The following is a 22,877-nucleotide window of genomic DNA, read 5'->3' on the forward strand; positions in this document are numbered from 1 at the left end:
AAGAGTACCAGCTCTGCACCCTGGGTAACACTAGGATTTGTTCTGTTCTTTTTATACAAGGATGTTCTTAAGACATCTCTAGAAATGTGCAACAAGTTAAGCTGTTGAGTTGTGGATTGCTGTGGAAGCACAGAAAGGGCTGACAAGGATCCTCAATAATTCACACTCCCCCACTTTCCCTCGTTCATAATACACAGCGCCAGGGGACATTAAAAGTTCCTGGCTAATTGGTCTACTTGAAGGCACCATGAGATTCCTGCAGTCTTGAGGAATGGCAAGTATCAGAAATAAATGTGCTCTATGAAGAGGACATATATGAAGGAGCCCTGGCAACATCAGGCTCCTGGGGACAAAACCGATTGGGAAGATGAACAAGGCATCTTCTTCCAGAAGCTAAAAAAGTGAAGCACAATCAACTATATAATTCTTATTTATAGCTTCTGTTGCACATTGAGCAGGCAAAATGTTTTATTCATTCATTCTCACAGCCACCATGTTGGGCAGAAAAATTACTGTTCCCATTCTGCACTCCCTCCTGTAGACCACACGGGCGCTCATCACCTCCCTCTGCAAGAGACCAGACAGATAGTGGAAGGCTGATGGAGAACACCTTTGAATTGCAGAAAAACAAATTCACTTTAACATCCCTTGTTATCGGAGAGAATGTGTAGTGTGAATCACGTCAGAAAGGGGGGGAAATTCAATGCGTCCTTTCCTGCTCATGTGATCATTTAACTGGTCGATTTATTTTATAGCCACCTACAGCATTTTACTTGAAAACAAACATAAGAGACTCCCTCCATGAGGTGAGGTAATAGAGCTCGGTAGCTGCACACATATTTCGCAAGCCAGAGGTCCCAGGTTCAATCCTGGGGCAATACTCAGGCCAAAAAAGTATCAAGTTGCAGGACTGGGAACAGAAACCCCTTGAGGCTTGTGATGGATGAACTCCTCATGTTCAGAACTGGGTTCACCAAACTGAACATTTTAAAAAGAGAAGGAATATACTTTGATTTTCTGAGCTCAAATCTGAAATTTGCACCCTGAGGTATTTTCAATTCTGTCGTTAGGGGCATACAAGAGAATCCAAACACTCCCCTGCTCAGGAGATCCTAATTCACCGCTTGTGAATCCTTGTATCTGGTGGTGGTGGTGGTGACAGGGATGTCTCACTGAAAACCTTTCTGGAAGGTCTCCAATTTTTGCTTCCCTAGCACCTTAAAATGCTGCAGTTGAAGCAGCTCAGGTACCCGAGGCCCTGGGAAATTTAGATCTGTAGGAACCTGAATTCTTAGTATGAATGTTAGTGTCCTAGAAATGACATGTTCCAGGGTCCCTAGCATCTGGGATGATGCCATTGCAGCATTCAGATCACTATAGAGCTTGGAGCTCAATTTACATTCTGAGATTAAAAAGAACTTTTGGGGGAAAGTATATAAAATGAATTATAATATAATACTGAGCATTACGAGCTGGACAAGGTCATATTCCAAGGCAGGTAAATATGAACATCAGTGACAACACTACCTAAGGACTTTCTGCTCCAGTCAGACTAGATGCTGCTTTAGATGGGTAACCAACTGATCCATAGTGTAAGCCAGTATGAGGCAGCTTCATATATTCAGTGCCAACTACATTCACAGCCTACCTTTCGTAACAAAAACCTACCTTGTGCTATTACCAAAGAAACATTTGTGCCCACTTTGTGGAACAGTTAGTTTATATACATCAATTATTTTATTTCAGTTAACTGCAGGGTGTTTCTCCCACATGCAAATCGCTATTGTATTAAAACAACATTCTTGCCTTTGCAGACTCTTCTTTTCCAAACCACAGCATTTGTACATCCTGTTCTGGATTAATTTTAAATGCTCCGAGAAAAAGAAATATTCATGTAGTGTGACAAACAGCAAGCTTTCCAACAGGGACACAAGAGTGCAAAAGACAGAGAATAAACCAGTTGTCTGTAGGCACTCAAGCAAGGTCTGTGCAACAGCTTCCAATTTGCATTTGCTGTCACCCATGATTTGAAAACATTAGTTCACATATTAATGGGGAAATCCAATTCCAAGCCCACTGCTAAAAGGAAATGTCCAAGTGAAATATAATAGAAGCTTATTTTCCTGTGTTCCATTCCTGGCACATAGATAATTCTACACATCTTTAACAGGAGGCCATCAGATCATTGCTCATATTAGATTATATTTTTAATATCTATCTATATACACACTCACCATTTCCCTTGGATGAAAGGCTTCTTCTTGGCGGAAAATGAGTAGACTTACTGTCCCTCCCATTTTAGTACTTCTCAGCAGGGAGACAACTTCTTCTTGGGTTTTTCCTGTTAGGTCCACTCCATTTACCTATAACCAAGAATACATATTTTAAAATGTACTGTCTGCAGCAAGCAGTGTGTGTGACAGATCAGACACACAGAGCAAAACAATGCCAACCAGAAATACGTGATAACTTTTAGATTTAAGAAGAATCCTTGGCTGTATCCAAGACTGCATTCCTAGGAACACTTAACTGCAGGTAAGTCTATATGAAATCAGTAGGGTCTAATTCTGAGTAAACATGTATAGGATCAGGCTGCATGTCAAACCAACTGCTCTTTTGGGGCATGCTTCTGTAGATGCAGGACTGACTCAGCAAACAGAATAATGCATGTGCTGGCTGTGGGTCCCAAACTGTTCAATACCACAGAGATGGAAAGACTTGTTTCTTCTGCTGCACGCTTAGGCACTCACTTGGTTGCCTGGGGTGACTAAAAACTCTCTTTAAGTTACCAGATACCACTTTACCCCTGAGCCAGAGGGGGGTACAGCAGTTCACTGTCTTACTCTAAATAGGTAAAACAGCAGAGCACTCTGGCAACTACAGCTTAGGAGCATAGGAAGCTGCATGCTATTGAGTAACATCAGTAGTCTATCTATCTCAGTAGTGTCCAGGTATACTGGCAGTGGTTCTCTGGGATTCCAGGCAGGGGTCTTTCCCAGGCCTACTTGGGAAATTTAAACTGAAAAATTGAGTGAGGGCTAAAAAAATAAAAACAACCATAATACAACAACAAAACACAAAACAATTAAGAAAACAAGATTTAAAAAAATCTACCCAACCAGAACAGCAACTAAAGGAAAGCCAAGAATAAGCAAACAATGGGCAGGCCAAATGTCTATCAAGAGAAACACATTTTCAGTCCCCTAAATGCCTGCCTGGAAGCAGTAATGGGCTGGATGAGGGAGAATAAACTGAAGCTGAATCCAGATAAGATGGAGGTACTTATTGTGTGGGGTCAGAACTCCAGAGACGATTTTGATCTGCCTGTTCCGGACAGGGCCACACTTCCCCAAAATGAACAGGTTCGCAGTCTGGGAGTACTTCTGGATCCACACCTCTCCCTGGTTTCTCAGGCTGAGGCGGTGGCCAGGGGTGCTTTCTATCAGCTTCGGCTGATACATCAGCTGTGCCCATTTCTCGAGATCAATGACCTCAAAACAGTGGTACATTTGTTGGTAACCTCCAGACTGGACTTTTGTAATGTGCTCTACGTGGGGCTGCCTTTGTACATAGTCCGGAAACTTCAGTTGGTTTAGAATGTGGCAGCCAGGTTGGTCTCCGGGTCATCTCGGAGAGACCACATTACTCCCTTGTTGATGGAGCTAACACTGGCTGTCAATAGGTTTCCGGGCAAAATACGAAGTGCTAGTTATAACTTATAAAGCCCTAAACAGCTTAGGCCCTGGGTATTTAAGAGAATGTCTTCTTCGTTATGTGCCCCACTGCCCACTGAGGTCACTTGAGGAGGTCTGTCTCCGGTTACCACCAGCTCGTCTGGTGGCCACATGGAGTCAGGCCTTCTCGATTGCGGAATGCGCTCCCTGCTGAGATACAATCCTCTCCATCTCTAACTATTTCTAAAAAACATTTGAAGATCGATCTCTTCACCCAAGCTTTTTCAGCTTTTAAAATTTGTAGGTTTTAATTTTATGCTGTTTTTAAATTGTTAAAACTGTTTTAACCTTTTATATTTATTTTAATTGTTTTTATGTCACTGTTAACCGCCCAGAGATGAACATTTGGGCGGTATATAAGTTAAATAAATAATGAAATAAATAAAACAATAAACCCTGCCCATTTTATTTACAGCAAAGCTTGTGTGTGTTAGCATTCAAAAATGTGATTTCTTCATCTGCCATCTGAAGTAGCATTCTACCATCTCTCTCCTATAGCCTTATGCTGCTCTGCCCAAACCCCGGGTGAGACAAGCCCCTGAACCCCTAACTTCGGGATCCCGGGACAGTGTCGCAGGGGCTGGACTGGCAGTGGGGACTCCCAATTTGGCTGCCTTTGAGAAGCCCTGAGACTGAGTGAGGGAGGAGGGCCCAAACGCAGTCTCCAGGAGTCACTCAGTCTTGCACGAGCCGGAAGTTTCATGAAACAGGACTTTGGGCTCTCAGAAGACTTGCGACAAGTGCTGACAAGTATTTAAACCTCTGGCCAATGATGAGATGGGGTCAGAGGAGGGAGGAGGCTCTCCTGGGCAATTGAGTGGGCAGCCTGTGGCAGAGCTGGACCCGGAGGGAGATGGGGGCCCTGGTGCTACTTAAAACCACCTTGCTCTCCACATTGCCTCCATACCCTTGCTGAGGCCATGAGTGGTAGGTGCCCTCTGGGGGAGAAGACTCACAAGTCTACTGCTCATGTGAACCAGGCCTCAGTTGAACCTACCTTTAGAGGCAACACAAATAATTTATTATCAAAACCAGTGAGCTAAATGGTTTGCTTATGCCATTTCCTTAAAAAATAAAATAAAATACAACATACACAGGGCTCAAAACTCAGTATTTTTCTATCAGTTCAAATTTTGCTACTTCAACAAACTAGAAACTGACACCATCCCACAGGAAATGTAAGCACAGAACAGATCTACAGTCAATCATGAAATGAGGCCACTTTACTTTGGAAAACAAAATATAAAGCCTAAAAAAACTTTCTGACAAATTTAAGATGCCAAGAGATTTGTACTTGTATGTTTGCAATATTTCAAGGCACACTGAAGATCACTGTCAAGCTTTGGCAGACGCCATCAGTTTCACTACACTATGAACCGTGGCTAGGAATGATGGGCATTGTAGTTCAACAACAGCTGGAGTGCCAAAGGTAGCCAACCCCTAGACTAGATGAGATGCATGTGGGTCTTTCGATACACAACAAGAAGGCAGAGTTAAGAAAGCAGGTCGGTCAGTTAATAGAAAGGCACAACAGAAATGCAAGTGAATTTAAGCAAGTCAGGATCAATGCAATTCATCTCAAGGAGCTAAAGAAACTAGCCGAGGAGATCTCAGACCCACCAAACTTTATCTCCAAGAACTCACTGAGGACAAACATTGTCCCAGGAGAGAAAGGGGAAAGCAAAGATGCTTTTGTTGCTGCTGCTGCTAGATGTAAAGAAGATGCAGAGAATTATAAAGTCTCGTCACCTTGACTTCAGTGCTCAGTAAGAAATTACAGCAGCAATCAGACAAACGACAAGGAGCTGCAGAAACCAGTTAGACTAACCTTATTTCTACTTTGGGGGGAACAGAAGTAATTGCTTCAGAAGTTATCTTGTAATCCATGGTTACTTACTATGTCATGTGGAATGAGTACTGTATGGGGTTGGTGTTATGACATTATGTAAGATGTATTTTATAGAATTGTGTTGCTGTATATGTTATTGTTTGTAAGCCTCCCTGAGTCCTATGGGAGTAGGGTGACATATAAATCTAACTAATTTTTTTTTTTTAGTTAAGATGCATGAAATGGGTCGGTGGGGGGACTACCTTCACTTCAATAAAAGTGATGGCAACATTGATTCAGCATTATGGGTTAGGAGCAATGGGGATCAAAAGGGGTTAACACAGAGCAGTGCAGAACATATAGCAGGGGGGAGGGGGAGGAGTGCTGCTGTTCCTTTATGGGAGAACCCTCCAAATTCCCAAACTGTGCAGCAAACTGTACTCTCTTCAAAGGAACAACTGTGGCAGCAATGGCAAGGCTCACCTCCACCTTTATCTCAGTGAATGCAGAAGATCAGCTGCCCCACGGAGAGTTGTGACTTCTTTCTTACTCTCCCTGCCATGGCTCAGCAGCCACCCTTTGCCTTCCACCTCTTTCTCCCTGCACCACTGGGCAAGGTCAAGACTCTACCCACTCTTGGATGACTGCGTCCAAGCTGAACACACACACACCCAAATGGCCACGGAATAAAGGAAACACAGAATAGTGGTTTAAGTTACCCTAGAAGAGATCTGATAGGGTATTAAGGAATGTTGTTGTTGTTGTTGTTGTTGTTAATTCGATTTCTATACCGCCCTTCCAAAAATGGCTCAGGGTGGTTTACACAGAGATATAATGAATAAATAAGATGGCTCCCTGTCCCCAAAGGGCTCACATTCCAACCCCCCCCCCCCCAAGATAGACACCAGCAATAGTCACTGGAGGTACTGTGCTGGAGGTCGATAGGGCCAGTTACTTTCCCCCTGCTAGATAAAGAGAATCACCACATTAAAAAAGTGCCCCTCTGCCCAGTTAGCAGGGGATGTTGAAATACACTTTATGTTTTGTTTAAGGAAAACCACAGAACGTTTTCCAAGAGACTCTAAATGGTCATGTGTCAAGGAGATATTGAATACGGAATGTCCTGTCTCTAGGCAAGAGTGCTGAACTAGATAATTCCTGTGGTTAACTCCAACTTTTGCAGTGTGCAAGCAATGGAGGAGCAGTTAAAGCCTTATGCGTTTGTAATCAGACAACAGTATTGGATTACTGGATTAGGAACCAATGTATTTTTCCTTGTAGATTGTAAGGTAAAGTGGCAGGCTCTCCAGAGAAGTACAAAATCCATAGTGAAAAAACGGAGAGAAACTGTAAATGGTTTTGCCACATTTTGCTTAAACATTCTTAAAATGAATAGCAAAGGAGGGGGAGGCTGGCAATTCATAGAAATTACTGAAGCAACAGAGCATCAAGGACTTAAGCCCACAGAAATTGCCCACTAAAAAGGTGTGGGAGGGCAGCTTTGTATTACATTCACTATAACAACAATGTAAACTCAAATGCAAGCTTTTTGCATCTTGTTGCATTTTCGGCCTCACTTATCATAGGAACACCTTGAATTAAAAGGATTGCAAAGTCTCTTTAGGAAAGACTTTTAAAGTTTGTATATTTTTGTGAGGAAAGGATGCAAGCAACCAACATGTCAACCTTGCTCAGATTTAATTGTTTTCTCGGTTTTTAAATGAAGGTTAAATGAATACCAACAATTCGGAGTTCCACTTAAGAAGACTATGGGGCTATTCTGGCGATTGGGAAAAATCGGGCTAGGAAAGCCTAACCCAATTTTTCCCGATTGTCAGAACCACCGGGCTCGGCTGCGAGCCCAGCGGTTCTAGAGCGGGTAACCTGCTCAAGAACTCCTGCCCCAATACCAGGTTTGTGGAGCGAGCGCTCTGCAAACCTGGTTTTAATTATCGTGAGTAGCCGTGGCGCGAAGCCGCACCGTGCCTACTCATGAGGAGACTCCGGGAGGGGAGGTGAAAAGCCAGCTCCCGGCTCCGGGGGTCTTGCCAGCATGCCCTGCGCACTCACGCAGGGCATGCTGGAGCTTGCGGGGGCCAATTGGCCCCTGATCCCCCCAGCCCCCACCAGCTCTGTCTCGGAGCCAGCAATTGTGTGGGCGGCCAATCCAGCCACCCAGGGCTCCCTCTCCGTTCGTAAGCGGGGAGAGCGGGCTTAGCCCACTCTCCCCACCAAACCGGGTCTCACGGATTGTGAGACCCGGATCTATGAATGGGCAACTAAGTCTCAATCCTTCTTCATGCCTCACGGGCTCTCACTGCTTCCATATTTAACACTTATCTGTTTGCAACACAAGATGTTGCAACGATCATATTCTGCCCCAAATCAGATAAAGCATAACATATCAGGTACCACATGCCCCCAACCCCAAATTATTAGAAGGTACATGACAGAGTTACACAGTGCCCTTCTTCTCACAAGAATGAAAAGGTGGTCCACATACTGAATGACAAATGCAGATGTGTGTGTGTCCTGTCTTAAAGAGACAGTGGCCTAATCACCAAGCATCAGTGTAGTTTCTGGTTTCACATCCTATCTGCAGGTGTACCACACTTAGCCTTAAAAATCTACTCCTGGCCTACTCCTGGTCTCATAACATGGTTCAGAGAGAACCAGTTGGCTGATCTGGATGCCACACAGAATCACAGTTAAAGCCTGGCTTCATAAAATGTCTCCAAGCTTCAGTACCTCACACCCCCATCCCCGCCTGTGTGAGCTTCTCGAGAATTCTACTTTCAATTTAGATTAGAAAGAAACCAAGTTTGATTGTGATAAACTGACCAATCTTGGTTTCTTTCTAACCCAAGTGGGTGATGCCTGCATGGGCAAGGGAGGGAGGAACTTGCACTCTCGAGGCTCAAGGAGGCCACACGGAACCAGACTTCAGTTACTCATGGTTACACGTGACTTTGAACCTGGCCCAGAGTTACATCTGCCCTAGCCCAAAATGATCGGCTTTGTGATACAGTTCTCCAAAGCAGGTTGGCTGTTTAAGAAATGGCAAAGAATATACCAGGAAAAAGCCGAAAGCTCTCATATATATACAAAACAAATTTTGTATACATATGAAAAACAAACAAAAAACAAAGTTGAGAGAAAAGCAGTGATATGTCTACTGCTGATTTCTGCCAATACATATATAAAGTAGAAGTTTGTTCAAGCTGTGTGTATATGTCAATAGGAAATTGCATTGAAATGTTGGTTGAGTTCAATAACATTACTGCCACAATGGGAATCAAAGAACTGGGCGGGGGGGGGCGGCAGAGAGAAAGAAAAAACAGCTACTACTATGATCTCATTTCCAAGAGCTGAGGATTTTTTACAGATAAAGGGGAAAGAACATATTTTCTATTAACGAATGAGTTCTCTCCACCCTACTTTACCGACTTCCTCTTCCCTCTCATTGTTGACTCTCTGTCCTTTCCTCTTTCTGTTGCTCATTTCTAAATCGCAGTTTCTGATCCGCCTATTCCAAGGGAATTGCCTGTGCACTCCCCTCCTTTGTTTTGACGATGTATATGCACAAGGAAAGCTTGGATGGAATTAAAGCAGGGAACAATTCACTGACATTAAAGGCAAAGCATTGCACAGAGTGTTGCAAATATCTTAAGCCACAGCATTACACAAAACTCATTAAACTCAAAAATAACCTTGAAAGAAATACAAACATATTTAAAGTATGCAGCCAAGAATTGCAAATGAATCTGTGTCTCCTCCAGCAATTTCATATAACAAACATAAAGTTAAGGTCATTGTAGAATAATGAACCTTTAGATTCCTGCCATTCTTAATGTTATCAGGTAAAACGATAGATTTCTATATGTTTATTCTTTGAATGACTATCAGTACATCCGAGCTATTTTTAGCTGCAGCCAATCAATTAGATAAAGAAACAGTTTACTTAAGTTTCTGATCCTATTTATCTACACATTTCCCCCACACAATCTCTGCTTCCTACATTCTGGTGTCTATACACCAGATTTCCCTACTCACCTATTCTCATGCTTCCCACCAAGAGGCTGAAAGAGATGCAAAAGTAGCATATCATCCCAATTCCCAGGCTGAAATACATGAAGCTGCAAACTTCATGCTTCCCATGTGTTATCAATGTAATTGTAACAGAGCCCCAGATATCCTTGCCATCTGGCCCCACAGCACCTGCCATCATGCTAGCCAAGGACTCAGAGCAATGAGTCTGGTAGTCATACCTGCTGGACATCACCCTGCTGGATCAGACAAAGGTCCACCTAATCCAGCATCCTGATTCCCACAGTGGCTAACTGTATTTTATTTATTTTATTTAACATATTTTTATACCACCCAAAACTTACGTCTCTGTGTGGTTTACAACAAAAACAGAAAATATGCTCTTGGAAGCCCACAGGTAGGGCTTGGGAAACTGATATTCAGTGGCATACTACTTCTCAGGGTAGAGGATGCAGTGTCTAACAGACACTGGCAGACATATCCCCACGTAAGAGAATACATATCGCTGTTTTCTCTCAGGGGTGCAGATCCCTGCCCAAGGATTTGAGTTCTCTCTCATTTTACTGGATGCTCTCCTGCGGAACCTATTGACCCATATCTTCCTCTGCCAAAGTGCCTCTGTCTCCTGTTGCCAAACTTAATGGACCATATCTCCTTCCCAGAAGGGGCTCTCTCCTCTATCAAGCCTAATGACTCATATCTCCCCCTACAAAAAGTGTCTTTCCTCTCCCCGCAAAAAAATTTAAGGGAGGAGTTGCTCTTCAAGCTTTCCCTCCTCCTGCCCCCCTCTTCCCTCTGCCTGCTCAAACTTTTCTCCCTACCATAAGGAATTCCAGAAGCCTTGCTTCCAGCCTTCTCTCTGCACTGGGTCCCTCAGATCATCAGCCCACTTCTGCTTTTCCTGCTTTGGATTTGCTTGCTTCCCCAGTTGTATTAGTGAGTCATGATCAAATGTGTGCTGTTTTTTAGCTGGTCTACAAAGTTCCTGACCACTGCGAATTTAATGAAGAACGACCATCCTTCAAAACAGCTGCCATGGGAAAGAAATGGAAAAGGTTGAGTGTGTTTTTATATGGGCCAGAAGGACATATATTCTCAATCTGCACAACTCATAAAGAACATGCACATAAGTTGTTAGATAGATGGTACCTGAGTATAGGCAAAAGCCAGCAATCTATGCTACTAGAAATGCATTTTCAGAAAAGGCTGTAAGGAGTCAGCCTTTTCCAGCTATTACTACTATGGTTGTTGATACAACGTTTGGAAAGGATATCACTAAAATATTCATCATGCCACAAAATATATTTATAGACCTGTATTGAATGAAATATGAAGGATCTGCTTCCATATGCCGAATAATTCCAGCATTCATTGTGTTGCTGTAAGAGACCCACATTAAAAACTCATTGCTGGCACATCCAATTATACTTCACAATGCAGAAAATCAGTTAAAAAAAGACAAAACTCCAAAACCTTCAAAATACCGCTTCTGTTTGTTTTTTAACAGAGCCAGCGAAGCCACTGCTAGAATACTGGTATTTATTAATATAGCTATTCAGAGCACAAAAATCAAAAGACAATGCCCTGGGAACTGGCAGCAGAGCAGTAGAAAACTCACTGAATTGCTAGATAATTCATACAAAAGTAGGCTGTCTGCTGAAAAGACTTGCAGAACTCTCAATAGCAGTGCAACATTTCATCACCTCAATGAGCCGGTCCCCAGCCTTTAATCTTCCATCTTGAATAGCTGCACCTCTTGGAAGGATGTTTTTCACGTAAATTGGAGCAGAGCCGCCAATGGGAACATCTCTTGAAGTGATGCTAAATCCAAGGCCTTCAGTACCTGCGTAAGTGATTTAAAAGTGCTGTTAAGTTCCTTATGCTCAGACGGGCACGACTTCTTACAGAAATGTCTGATCCCTTAATGCAAGGGCAAGCAACCTTGGCTACCTAGGTGCTGCAGAACTACAACTTGCACCATCCCCAGTCACAATAAATTGTGGCTGGGGGTGATGGGAGCTGCAGTTCAACAATTGTAGCCAAGGTTGCCTCCCCTTGATTTAATGCATGCAACTGCTGTCTGCTACTTTTGGACCACAAGAAATATCTAGAAGACATGTCACTAAAATCCATCAATTCCAATACTTTACACAGGAGAACCCCTGTATATTTGTGAGGATTCCATTCTGCGTGGGGGAGGAATAGCAAATTCACGAATAATGTGGCATTAAAATGAATGTAAATGTGAGGAGGAAGGTTCCCACACCACCCAAAATCAACCCCCAAATGGGCCAAATAAAGGGCCTTAAAGTGCTCCTCTGCCCTTAAGGAGTGTAGCGATGAGCCCCAATAAATTGGCCAAATATTATGGTTTCTCCCTCATTTGGGGACAGGGATCCATCTTATTTATTTATTATTTCTCTGTGTAAACCGCCCTGAGCCATTTTTGGAAGGGTGGTATAGAAATTGAATGAATGAATGAATGAATGAATAAATAAATATTTTTAAAATGAGCCATAAAATGGCTCTCAAACTCAAAATGGTGGCCAGAAGTGACCTCCAAAGTCATTTCTGGCCACCCCAACCCCTGGATATGCAGGTTTAACCCTATTCCTGCCTTTCCTTCCATGTATACTGAGGTCACGTGTCCATTACCTGACCGCGGACATGTGAAACCATGAGTGCGGGGCCCATTATTAATGAGGTTCTTCTGTGCATGCATGCATGCATACAAACATACACACAATGCATACACACACACATACAGCGCCTTTTTGTTTTGTTTTTTGTAAAAAAGTGCTGGTACTCTTATCTTGGTTAATACATATAGATAGATATAAGCAATTAATATATGAACTACGTCAGAAAATCATCATCAGGAGCAGGAAACTGCAGTATGTCTTGCAGTTGCTCCATAACCCAATGGACAGTTTTCCTCCAATGGCTGCACACTCCTCCTGGATGTAAGCACCCAGAGAAGCACTAACTCCAAACTTTGGCATCATGACATCCGCTAGCCTTCTCTCAGCCCGTCACACATATAGGGGTGTGGCCAAGCTTCAAAAACACTCGGCATGACACTTCAAAACTCATCTCTGAGCTGGGACTTCAGCACCTGGCAGGGTTTTGTCTCTGTCCCCTGCCTCCCTGCAGGGAATGAAGACAAAACCCTACCAGGTGATAAGATCCCAAGGTGACCAAAGGTGCCAGTACTCAGTACAGATGCGTAGTGTCACAAAAAAAGCACTGCACAAACACTCACACTCCAAATCTTAACTGGCTGCATAGGTTACTTTTCTTGTAAAGCTCTAATCTCAAAGCCTATCTCCAAGATTCAAAAACCAAGTAAATGATAATGAAATAGAACAAAGCAAATGGAGAAAAATTACTACTTTCCCTTTTCCTATTAAAAGTTTATTAGTTGAAGCTTACAAAGAGACTGATGACTCCCCCCCCCCCACTTGTAACCAGGACACTTTGCCGATCTACAAAAGGACCGTCAGCCGACTGGCTCTATGAATAAATTTTCACATTCCTGCATTGAGTCCTAATTAATACTTTATGCTTTATGCTTAGATATGGATACCCACGTGGAAGACACAAAGGGGGGAAACCTTAATAATCTATCTCTCCCGAGGGCTAGCTTTCACTTTCATATTGTACACTGATACAGATAAACATGCTTCTCATTAAGCCTAATGGGTGAGGACATGTAAAATTCAGGATGGCAGTTTCAATGTCCTTGGCGGTGGGGGGTTCCCAACCACTGCTACTCAGACATCAAAAGGTATACTCTGAATATACCTGGGCACACCGTTCACACCTGTAAGAAAGCATGTGCATCTGGGTGTCATCTGCATGCAAACAGAGGGTGAACCCTCATCACAAGTTGTTTCTGAAAAGCTTTGCTGAGAGCACCATCTTAAATATTAAATGCTGGTGTGCAGTACTTAAATACATCATGCTGCTGTCTGCTGGGACTGGAGACTTGCTTTATGCCAAGCTCTGCAGAAATATGCCATTAAACCTGACAACTGTTTTAAAGATATGCAAGAGAAGGTGGCAGCTAGAAAAGGAAGATTGCTGCTGCAAAGAAAGCAAAGCAGCACAACGCAGATCACGGAGCCAGGCCAGTCTGTCTCCTGACAATTCAATCTAACACACACACACACACACACACACACACACACACTTGCCTTCCTCTTTTTTCCTTTCTTTCTTAAAGCAGGAAACTCAAGCTCCTAATGATCATCACAGAAGATGCAGAAAGCCCTCTGATGTCAACAACCCCAAAGAGGAGGAGGAAGAGACTGCTGTTACGGATCTGATCTTATTGCTTCGCATTATGCTCCCTTGACTTAAAATTGCTTTCTTAACAGTTCCCGTGACATTTCATACACATTATTAAAATCTCTTTGGCCTCTGGAATAGTACAAAAGTTTGCATGTTTGAAATTCATTGTGTTGATGAATTCTGCACTGCTCCAGAGGCAGAAGAGGCTTTCATACTATTTATAAAATATCTTGGGAGCTGCTGAAATGAAGAAGTAAACGCTGAGAGGAGGAAGCAAATGTAAGACAAGGGAGAGTAGTGTGGAGTAATCAGATCAGAACTGTAATATTCTAGGCATCTTCTCATACAGGTTTGTCGACATCCAGATAGCATACAAATCCCAGTGTCACCATACTTAAGAGTATGTTCAGAGCTCAGCTTTTCAAAAGCCTACAATATGTTTCATGGATCCACTTACCTATTACTTTTTCTTGGCAATTGTTGTTTACTATTTATATTCTGATTTGCAACAAAGAATATTTGCTTTGTGCACAGTTTTGCTTTGGGTGTGTGTGGACAAACGGAAGTACTATGTTCAGGCTATTAGCAACAGAATTCACAGGAAGTGCTTTTATGATTTTGAAAATTTATATTCTGCTTTTCAACCAAAATTCTCAAAGTGGTTTACATAGAAAAAGAAATAAAATGGTTCCTTGTAATCTAAAAAGAAACATAAAGGCAAACACCAACACCAAGAACTGGAGAAATACTGTGCTGGGGTTGGCTAGGAACAGTTCCTTCCCGCCCCACCCCCACCCCCGGCGCAATACAAAATAACCCCCACTTTTAAAAGGTGTCACTTTGCTCATCAAATAGATACATCATTGTGGTGTAGTATATGTCGAGTGTTGGACTCTGACCAGGGAAACCCTCGTCTCAAAGCCCCGCTTAGCCATGTTCACTAGGTGATCTTGGACCTAACCTACCTCACAGGGCTGTGATACAAATAAAAGGGGAGACAGAAGACTTGCAACTTTGAGCTTCTTGGTGAAAGGATGGGATAACGATGTTAGAATGAATGAATGGAATCATCTGGATTAAAATAATTAGCCTTTCTTCCCTAAATCAGGATCAGCACACAAATGATGCATGATTCACACACGCACACCATTTCAGAAAGCAGATTTAAAGCTCTTCTTCTTCTTGAATCGGAGTTAGTTACGTTGGAGGGGGAAATGAGGGCATGCACATGTTTTGGAGTGGGGCACTGCTGGGATGACTGGCGGGCCGCGGCAGGAATTCCAGCCTTGCTACAGCATCGTCTGTCTGGTGTTTACGTAATCCCTTAACTGGCGGAGAGCCGGTCTTGCAGTACCAAGCGTGAATGTCCCCTTTGCTAAGCAGGCTCCACCCTGGTTTGCATTTGGATGCATTTGGTGACTGCACATGAGCACGGTGCTGTTAAGATATTTCCCCTAGGGGAAGGGGCTATAGCTCAGTGGTAGAGCACACATCTGCTTTGCATGCATAAAATCCCAAATCCAATCCCTAGCATCTCCAGGTAGGGCTGGGAAGAATGTGGCCTGAAACCTTGGAAAGCTGCTGTCAGTCAGTGTAGGCAATACTGAGCTAGATGAGCCAATGGTCTGACTTGGTATCAGGCAGCTTCCTATGTTCCTAACTGTGGTCTACCTGCTCCAGGTACTTACCAGTCTGTGGAGCTCAGTCCCAGACTTTACAATGGGTCTAACACTGGCTATTATACAGGAAAGCTAAAAGGAGCCTTAATAGCAATCTTTCACATAATTATTGTGAAATAATAATTCCTAAGCTAAACAGCAATCTTTCATATAAGACTACTGCTAGAAGCAACAGCAGAGAAGAGCTATTGCCTCCAAAACCTGCCTGTGGGCTTTGCAGAGGCATCTGGCTGGCTTTTGGGAAACAGGATATTGAAGTAGAAGGATCTTTAAGTTTTCCACTTCTTATGGGCTAATCATAAAGTTATTTTACATTTATTTAATTTTTTTTTACATTTTATATCCCGTTTTTCCTCCAAAGAGCCCAGAGCGGTGTACTACATACTTGAGTTTCTCTTTCACAACAACCCTGTGAAGTAGGTTAGGCTGAGAGAGAAGTGACTGGCCCAGAGTCACCCAGCAAGTATCCTGGCTGAATGGGGATTTGAACTCGAGTCATAGTCCAGCACTCTTGCCACTACACCACGCTGGCTTTATGTTGTAACGTAAAGTTGTGCCATCGAGTCAGTGTCGACTCCTGGTGCCCACAGAGCCATGTGGTTTGCTTTGGTAGATACAGGAGGGGTTTACCACTGCCATCTCCCGCACAGTATGAGATGATACCTTTCAGCATCTTCCTATATCACTGCTGCCCAATATAGATGTTTCCCATAGTCCATTGGGGATTTGAACCAGCAACCTCTTGCTCCCTAGGCAAGTTACTTCCGCGCTGAGCCATTACGTGGCTGGGTTAATCATACAAAATCCTTATTTCCCATATAGTGTTTGATCCATTTAATCAAAGCCCAACTTCTCCATGTAAAAAACATGGAGGTTGGTGCAGGGGCGGAGCCACAATTACGCAGGGCGGTTCCAAACAACCCAGGCCACCATGCCTGAGGCCCCACACCTGGAGACCCAGACACACCCCCACCCCTGTTGTCAGATGCAAAGGAGGCGTGGTAGGTTTGCAAATGAGGCCATGGGCCCGGTTTGCAAGTAAATTAGAGCCAGTGCCACGTTTGCAGTGGTGGCGGGGAGTGCATCTTCCTGCTTGTAAAGGCAGGGAGACGCGTTCCCGGCCAGGCTGGGCACCCAGTGCTGGCTGAACGACTCCCTCCTCCACCACCCCATATTTTTATACCGCCCAAAACTTGCGTCTCTGGGCAGTTTACAATAAAACAAAATAAATGACAATAGAAAAAGTGAAAACAATACAATTTCTAATTTTAAAACAGTGTTAAAACTATTAAAACAGTATTTAATTAAAAGCCTGGGCGAACAAATGTGTCTTTAAAAACTTTTAAAAAGCTGTCAGAGATGGGGAGACTCTTATTTCAGAAGGGAGAACATTCCAAAGCTTCAGGGCAACAGTGGCGAAGGCCTGTTCCCGAGTAGCCACCAGCAGAGCTGGTGGCAACTGCAGACTAGGGATGTGCACGATATTTATCGGTGCCGGCAGGGGTAGGGCTTTAAGGGCGGGGGAGAGTGTACTCACCCCCCCCGCCGCGTTTCCCCCGCCGGCGCTCTCCGAATTTGAAGCCCCTCGGGGCGGCAGCGTTCCTCCTTGCCGCCCCGTTTGCCCCCTCGGCCGGAAGTGGCCGGAAGTTCCGAGTGCACGTGCGCCCGTCGTGCGCGCACAACGCGCGCACGGAACTTCTGGCCACTTCCGGCCGAGGGGGCAAACGGGGCGGCAAGGAGGAACGCTGCCGCCCTGAGGGGCTTCAAATTCGGAGAGCGCCAGCAGGGGAAACGCGGTGGGGTGTGTGTGAATACACTCTCCCTTAAAGCTCTACCCCCGCCGGCGCCGAATCACCGAATCTGCCCCGACACCCGAAACGTTTTGGTGGCCTTTTCAATGGCCGCCAAAACGTTTCGGGCACAAGCCTACTGCAGACGGCCCTCTCCTGATGATCTCAACGCTTTTTGAAAAGCTTCAGCCAGTACTGGGTTCAGTGCACAGGGAGCAGTGGCGTCGCTATGCTCCTGTGTTGGTGAACTTTGTTACATTTAATAAACTTAGTAATCAGACCCCTTTTTGTCTTGATGAGTTCCATGTTTTTTACACCATTTATTCACAAAGTAATTGAGTTTTATTATTCATACATACAGAGGCCCTATTGGCAATAAATATTTGTACTACCAAAGCTATTGGAAAGATGCTTTATAACTCCTTGCTATTTTGCATATACTGAATTTATTCATTTTTTTTAAGTATAAAGAAAACTCTGAGCAATGTATTATTCATGGCTATTGGATTGAAACATATGGCAAGCTCCAACATTACTCTGTCACAGGTTGAGCTACTGCATACCTATTAATGCACAGAAAAAGAGTGAACGTGTAAAACAATAAGGGAAATAATGCAATATTATAATTATATAAGACAATGAAAGGACATAAGGGGAAAGATGGCTCATAGCCCTCCTTTTCCTTCTGCTCCATTCCCTCCCCGACAACCATGGCTCCAAGACCAATTTTGAACTATTTAGTTCTATGGGGCTGCATCACACACAGAGATGTGGTTTATGTCAGTATAGTTCATTAGCAGACGTGCTTTCCCAGGCTAATTAATATAGATTCCATTGACAGAAATCATGCCAAAGAGTACAGAAAATAATCTGTATCTCCCAGTCTTAAAGATGCCCAAATGACTGTAAATATGCCAACTTAACATTCAACCTATTGATCTGTAGAGTTTAAATTTTCACATCTCTCTCATTAACATCATAAATAAATAGCAGTACTTATTTAATTAACACTTCTCCTAAGTGCTTAAAATGTTTCCCATCCATGACCTCAACAATCCTAACAATACTGTAAAGTATGCAAATATTAACATAATTGCATTAAATAATTGTCACCATTCAGGTAATCCGAGACCCCGTTTTGCTGTGTGTGTGCACCCCCCCCATCATTCCTACACTGCAAGCACTGTTCCCTCTAAGGCATGCACACACTCACAAGTTTTCTGATGTCTGCTCAGTTAATTTTAGATCCTACTCAGGATGAATTAGGAAAGTCCCACTCTGAATGCATGTGCGCACACAGTGCCGTGATATTGCTGCCCAGAAAAAAACTCATTCTGCACAGAAATGAAAAAAAAAAAATAGAGGGACCACTGACTGCAAGGATGTCTTCTTTGAGCTGCTCACTGCTAAGGTTCAGAAGACAAATTAAAAAAACAATGTTGCTGTTTGAGAGGACATTTAGAACAACAAATAATTAGCTACTGGCCTTCATCATTGTGATTTATTGCTACTTTTGCGTGGGATTGGTGGTTTTGCCAATCTTTTTATTGATCTGCATGTTTTATCTGTAGTTTTTATACTGCAGTTAAGCCAACTTAATGGATGGTGGGGTGTAATACTGAGAATGGGTTGTCTAATGTCTCCCAGTAAATCCACAGGTGAGCTGAAATTTGAACTGGGGGATGTGGTCACTACTCATCCTCTTTAAGGAAAAACCCCCCACCTTTATTGCAATTATTGTGGGGAGGTGGTGATAAACAAATCAAAACAAAAAAGAGAAACATAATCCATAATTTACAACAATCTAACCATCTTTCTTAACCACTATTCTACAGTAATGTACAGTGTTTGAAGGAAAGAGAGGAAAGGATTTGAGAATCAGTTTATCCCAGGAGTGATGGGCAACTTCATATATCAAAGCAAGAACATACAACTGGGCTGGTCCCCACATATCTGCATCCTCTTGAGGATAATTCCATAGAAGGATATTTTATTTTATTTTATCTTATTTAATGTATTTATTTATCAATCAAATGTCTATACCACCCAAAAGTCATGTCTCTGGGAGGTTTACAATAAAAAATACAATTTAAACAAAATTAAAACATGAGAACAATCTAAAATTTAAAACATTTTAAATGTGTTAACTATTAAAATCATAAATCTAATTAAAAGCCTGGGTGAACAGATGTGTCTTGACTAGATGGGGAGGCTCTTATTTCAACAGGGAGTGTATTCCAAAGCCTTGGGGCAGCAATGGAGAAGGCCCATCCCTGAGTAGCCACCAGACAGACAGGTGGCAACTGAAGATCATCTGGAGAGGTTCAGCTTAATGGGTGGTGGGATTCATAGTGAAGAAGATGCCTCATGCAACTTCCTGCTGGGGTGGCGCACATCTCAATAACCCCCCACACAGTGTCATCGGGTGCCATGTGGATGCCATGCCAAGCGGGGGGGGGGGCGGTCTTGGGATGTGCGCCACCTCAGCAGGAAGTTGCATGAGGCAGTGGACAACAGGTAAGGAACTGCTCTCCTTTTTCTTAAAGTTTCTGGCCCAATTTCCCGAATAGTGCTCGGACCATGGTTCCTGCATATCCCTATTCTGCATTCATAGAGTTCAATGGAGTATACAAAGCTGCCTTATACCATCGATATACTGATATATAAGGTCCTGCTCTCCTTTTTCTTAAGGTTCCTGGCCCAATTTCCCTAAAAGTGCTCAAACCCGCAGTTCCTGCACATCCCTAATGAAGAAGAGCACTCAGACAGATTATGTTGTATCTGCACGTGATACAGTCCCAAGAGTGGTATACCACATGAAATTTCTATTTGTAACATGGTTGTAAACTGGAACTAGGTTTTCATCATATGGAAATTGTAGATAGTCATGTTGATCCACTGGAGAAAATAAATCCAAAAGACAAAGTTGGACAAGATCTTTATTATTAATTATTATGGAAATTTTGAAAGCTAGTTGCTCATTACTCTCCAGATTTTTAGCTGGTCCTAATAAAGATACAGCCAGCTTTGGCTTGTGGGTTTTTTCTTCCCCATCATATGACAATTCAGAGGAAGAAGCTGGATGAATTACTATTTACACAACATACATAGACTTTACATACATTTTTCAAATGCTTCAAGTGGCATGAATTAATTCCAGACTTCATAAAAAATAGTAGCGTTTGAATGAACCACAAGGCCCTCTAGCTCAAGTTCATGCCCATGTGTACAACAGACATTGCTGTTCAGCTGCCAATCAGTATCGAAAAATGGATGAATCATATAATCTCACAATTCCTAAAGCTTGTCCTCCTCTTCACTTGAACAACCAGTGCCAGAAAATGCCTTGTACAGTATCCATCCCTTAACTCATTATTATCTCTCAGAGGCTGCATGTGGGCCAAGCTGGAATCCATCCAAGTTCCCATCTTCTTTTGACTTAAGTGCTTGCAAACAATAAAAAGTGATACATCGTTGCAATTAATGTTCTTTGCAGCTTTGAGTCTAATTAATTTTGTTCTTGTTCGGTCTTCTGGGACCTCCTTGAGAAGAGTGTTGGCTGCTAACATGATGAGACTACTGTATTGATTGCTTAACACTGTGCAGCTCCCTGCCCACCTACCCTTATTTCTTTTTCCTTCTGGTATTTAGGTTACACATAACCATTTATTATGGATACAAGTCAGATAGGATCATGATACTGAACAGAATGAATAAGTGACGTTGTGTGTTGGGTTCCCACATTAGCTTGTGCATTAATGTGGGAACCCACATTAGCTTCTGCAAAGACCTGTGTTTTACACACACACTTTCTAACAATGAAAACTCTCCAAACAAAGCTTGAGAGCACAATTCTTTCCTAGCTTGTATAAAACAAAATTTAAAGAGCTTTATAGAGCTTTGCTAATCTCAGTGGGGTCTAACTCCTGAAGTCAAAATGAGAGCATTCAGAAGTTAAAACTATTGGCAGTTTGGCTGCAGATACAGGTGAAACTCGGAAAATTAGAATATCGTGCAAAAGTCCATTAATTTCAGTAATGCAAATTAAAAGGTGAAACTGATATATGAGACAGACGCATTACATGCAAAGCGAGATAAGTCAAGCCTTAATTTGTTATAATTGTGATGATCATGGCGTACAGCTCATGAAAACCCCAAATCCACAATCCCAGAAAATTAGAATATTACATGGAACCAAGAAGACAAGGGTTGTAGAATAGAACAAATATTGGACCTCTGAAAAGTATAAGCATGCATATGTATTCAGTACTTGGTTTGGGCCCCTTTTGCAGCAATTACTGCCTCAATGCGGCGTGGCATGGATGCTATCAGCCTGTGGCACTGATGAGGTGTTATGGAAGACCAGGATGCTTCATTAGCGGCCTTCAGCTCTTCTGCATTGTTTGGTCTCATGTCTCTCATCCTTCTCTTGGCAATGCCCCATAGATTCTCTATGGGGTCTGGTCAGGCGAGTTTGCTGGCCAATCAAGCACAGTACACTGTATACTTTTCGGAGTCCAGCCAGCCAGTGTTTCAATTTAATGCTGACTAGGGAGGGATGGGAAAGGGTCCGAATGGATCCTTTCCTGGGTATTGGCCCTGCTCCTTCTGATATCAGGTGCAAGAAGGGGTGGCCAATGACCGTCAGCCCTGGCAGAGCTTCCCTTTCCCAGTCAGCGGTCCATGGAATTGTTGACTGGGAGTTCCTTTCCCTGCCTCCTCGAGAAGGCAGGGAAAGGAGCTCCCAGTCAGCAATTCCACAAACTGCTGACAGGGGAAGGGAAGCTCTACTGGGCAGACAGGCCCTGTCCTTGGCATTGGCCCTGCCCTTTCAACTGATGGCAGATTCAGGGGGCATGGCTTGGAGCATGCACAATGTTCAGGGGGCAGGGGAGCAGCCGGAGTACTTTTTTCCTCTGGCCGCAACCAAGATCCCTATGCCGCTGCAGACAGCATATCTGGCACAGAGATCCATTCCACCCCAGCATATACCAGCACATCTATCAACTTTCTTACAACCAAGTAGAACTCACATGAAATAGAACACACTTTCTGACATGAAACCGTAGGCTGTACCCATGACCCCTGGGCACTGTTCCCTCTAAGGCGTGAGTGCAATCACAAATTTTCTGTTGTCGACTCAGTTAATTTTAGATCCTACTCGGGTTGAATGAGGAAGGCCCTACTCTGAATGCATGTGCACACACAGTGCCTTGATATTGCCACTCAAAAAAAAACAAAAACAAAAACACACCTCCTTCTGCACAGAAATGGAAAAAATTAGAGGGACCACTGCCCCTGGGAGGTTTTTGATCCTCCCCCCCCCACCCTCACCCCCAATATCTGTGGCCTGAAACTTGCTTACCACTGTGGGGCACCTACTGAACAATTAAAAATCCATCTTCTTTAGAGTCTCATCCACCAATCAACAGACTTTCAATGTACTTTCAGAAAAAATGTAAAATCTTGGCTTTTTGCCCAGGCATTTATTTGATTCTCTGCTGCT

At 43.2% G+C, this 22,877-nt stretch overlaps 1 protein-coding gene across 9 annotated transcripts in view; it reads right to left on the reverse strand.

The window, feature by feature from the left end:
• Positions 1-22,877, reverse strand: part of PARD3 (par-3 family cell polarity regulator) — a 766,284-nt gene that overhangs the window by 286,490 nt on the left and 456,917 nt on the right. For all 9 annotated transcript variants that reach the window (XM_053261606.1, XM_053261605.1, XM_053261600.1 and 6 more), the window contains 2 exons: positions 11,313-11,452; positions 2,235-2,363 (listed from right to left, as the gene is read on the reverse strand). In XM_053261606.1, coding sequence (XP_053117581.1) covers positions 2,235-2,363; positions 11,313-11,452 — 269 coding nt within the window. The remainder of the gene's footprint in view (positions 1-2,234; positions 2,364-11,312; positions 11,453-22,877) is intronic.

This window comes from Hemicordylus capensis, chromosome 6, assembly GCF_027244095.1.
Source record: "Hemicordylus capensis ecotype Gifberg chromosome 6, rHemCap1.1.pri, whole genome shotgun sequence".
NCBI classification, from domain to species: Eukaryota; Metazoa; Chordata; class Lepidosauria; order Squamata; family Cordylidae; genus Hemicordylus; species Hemicordylus capensis.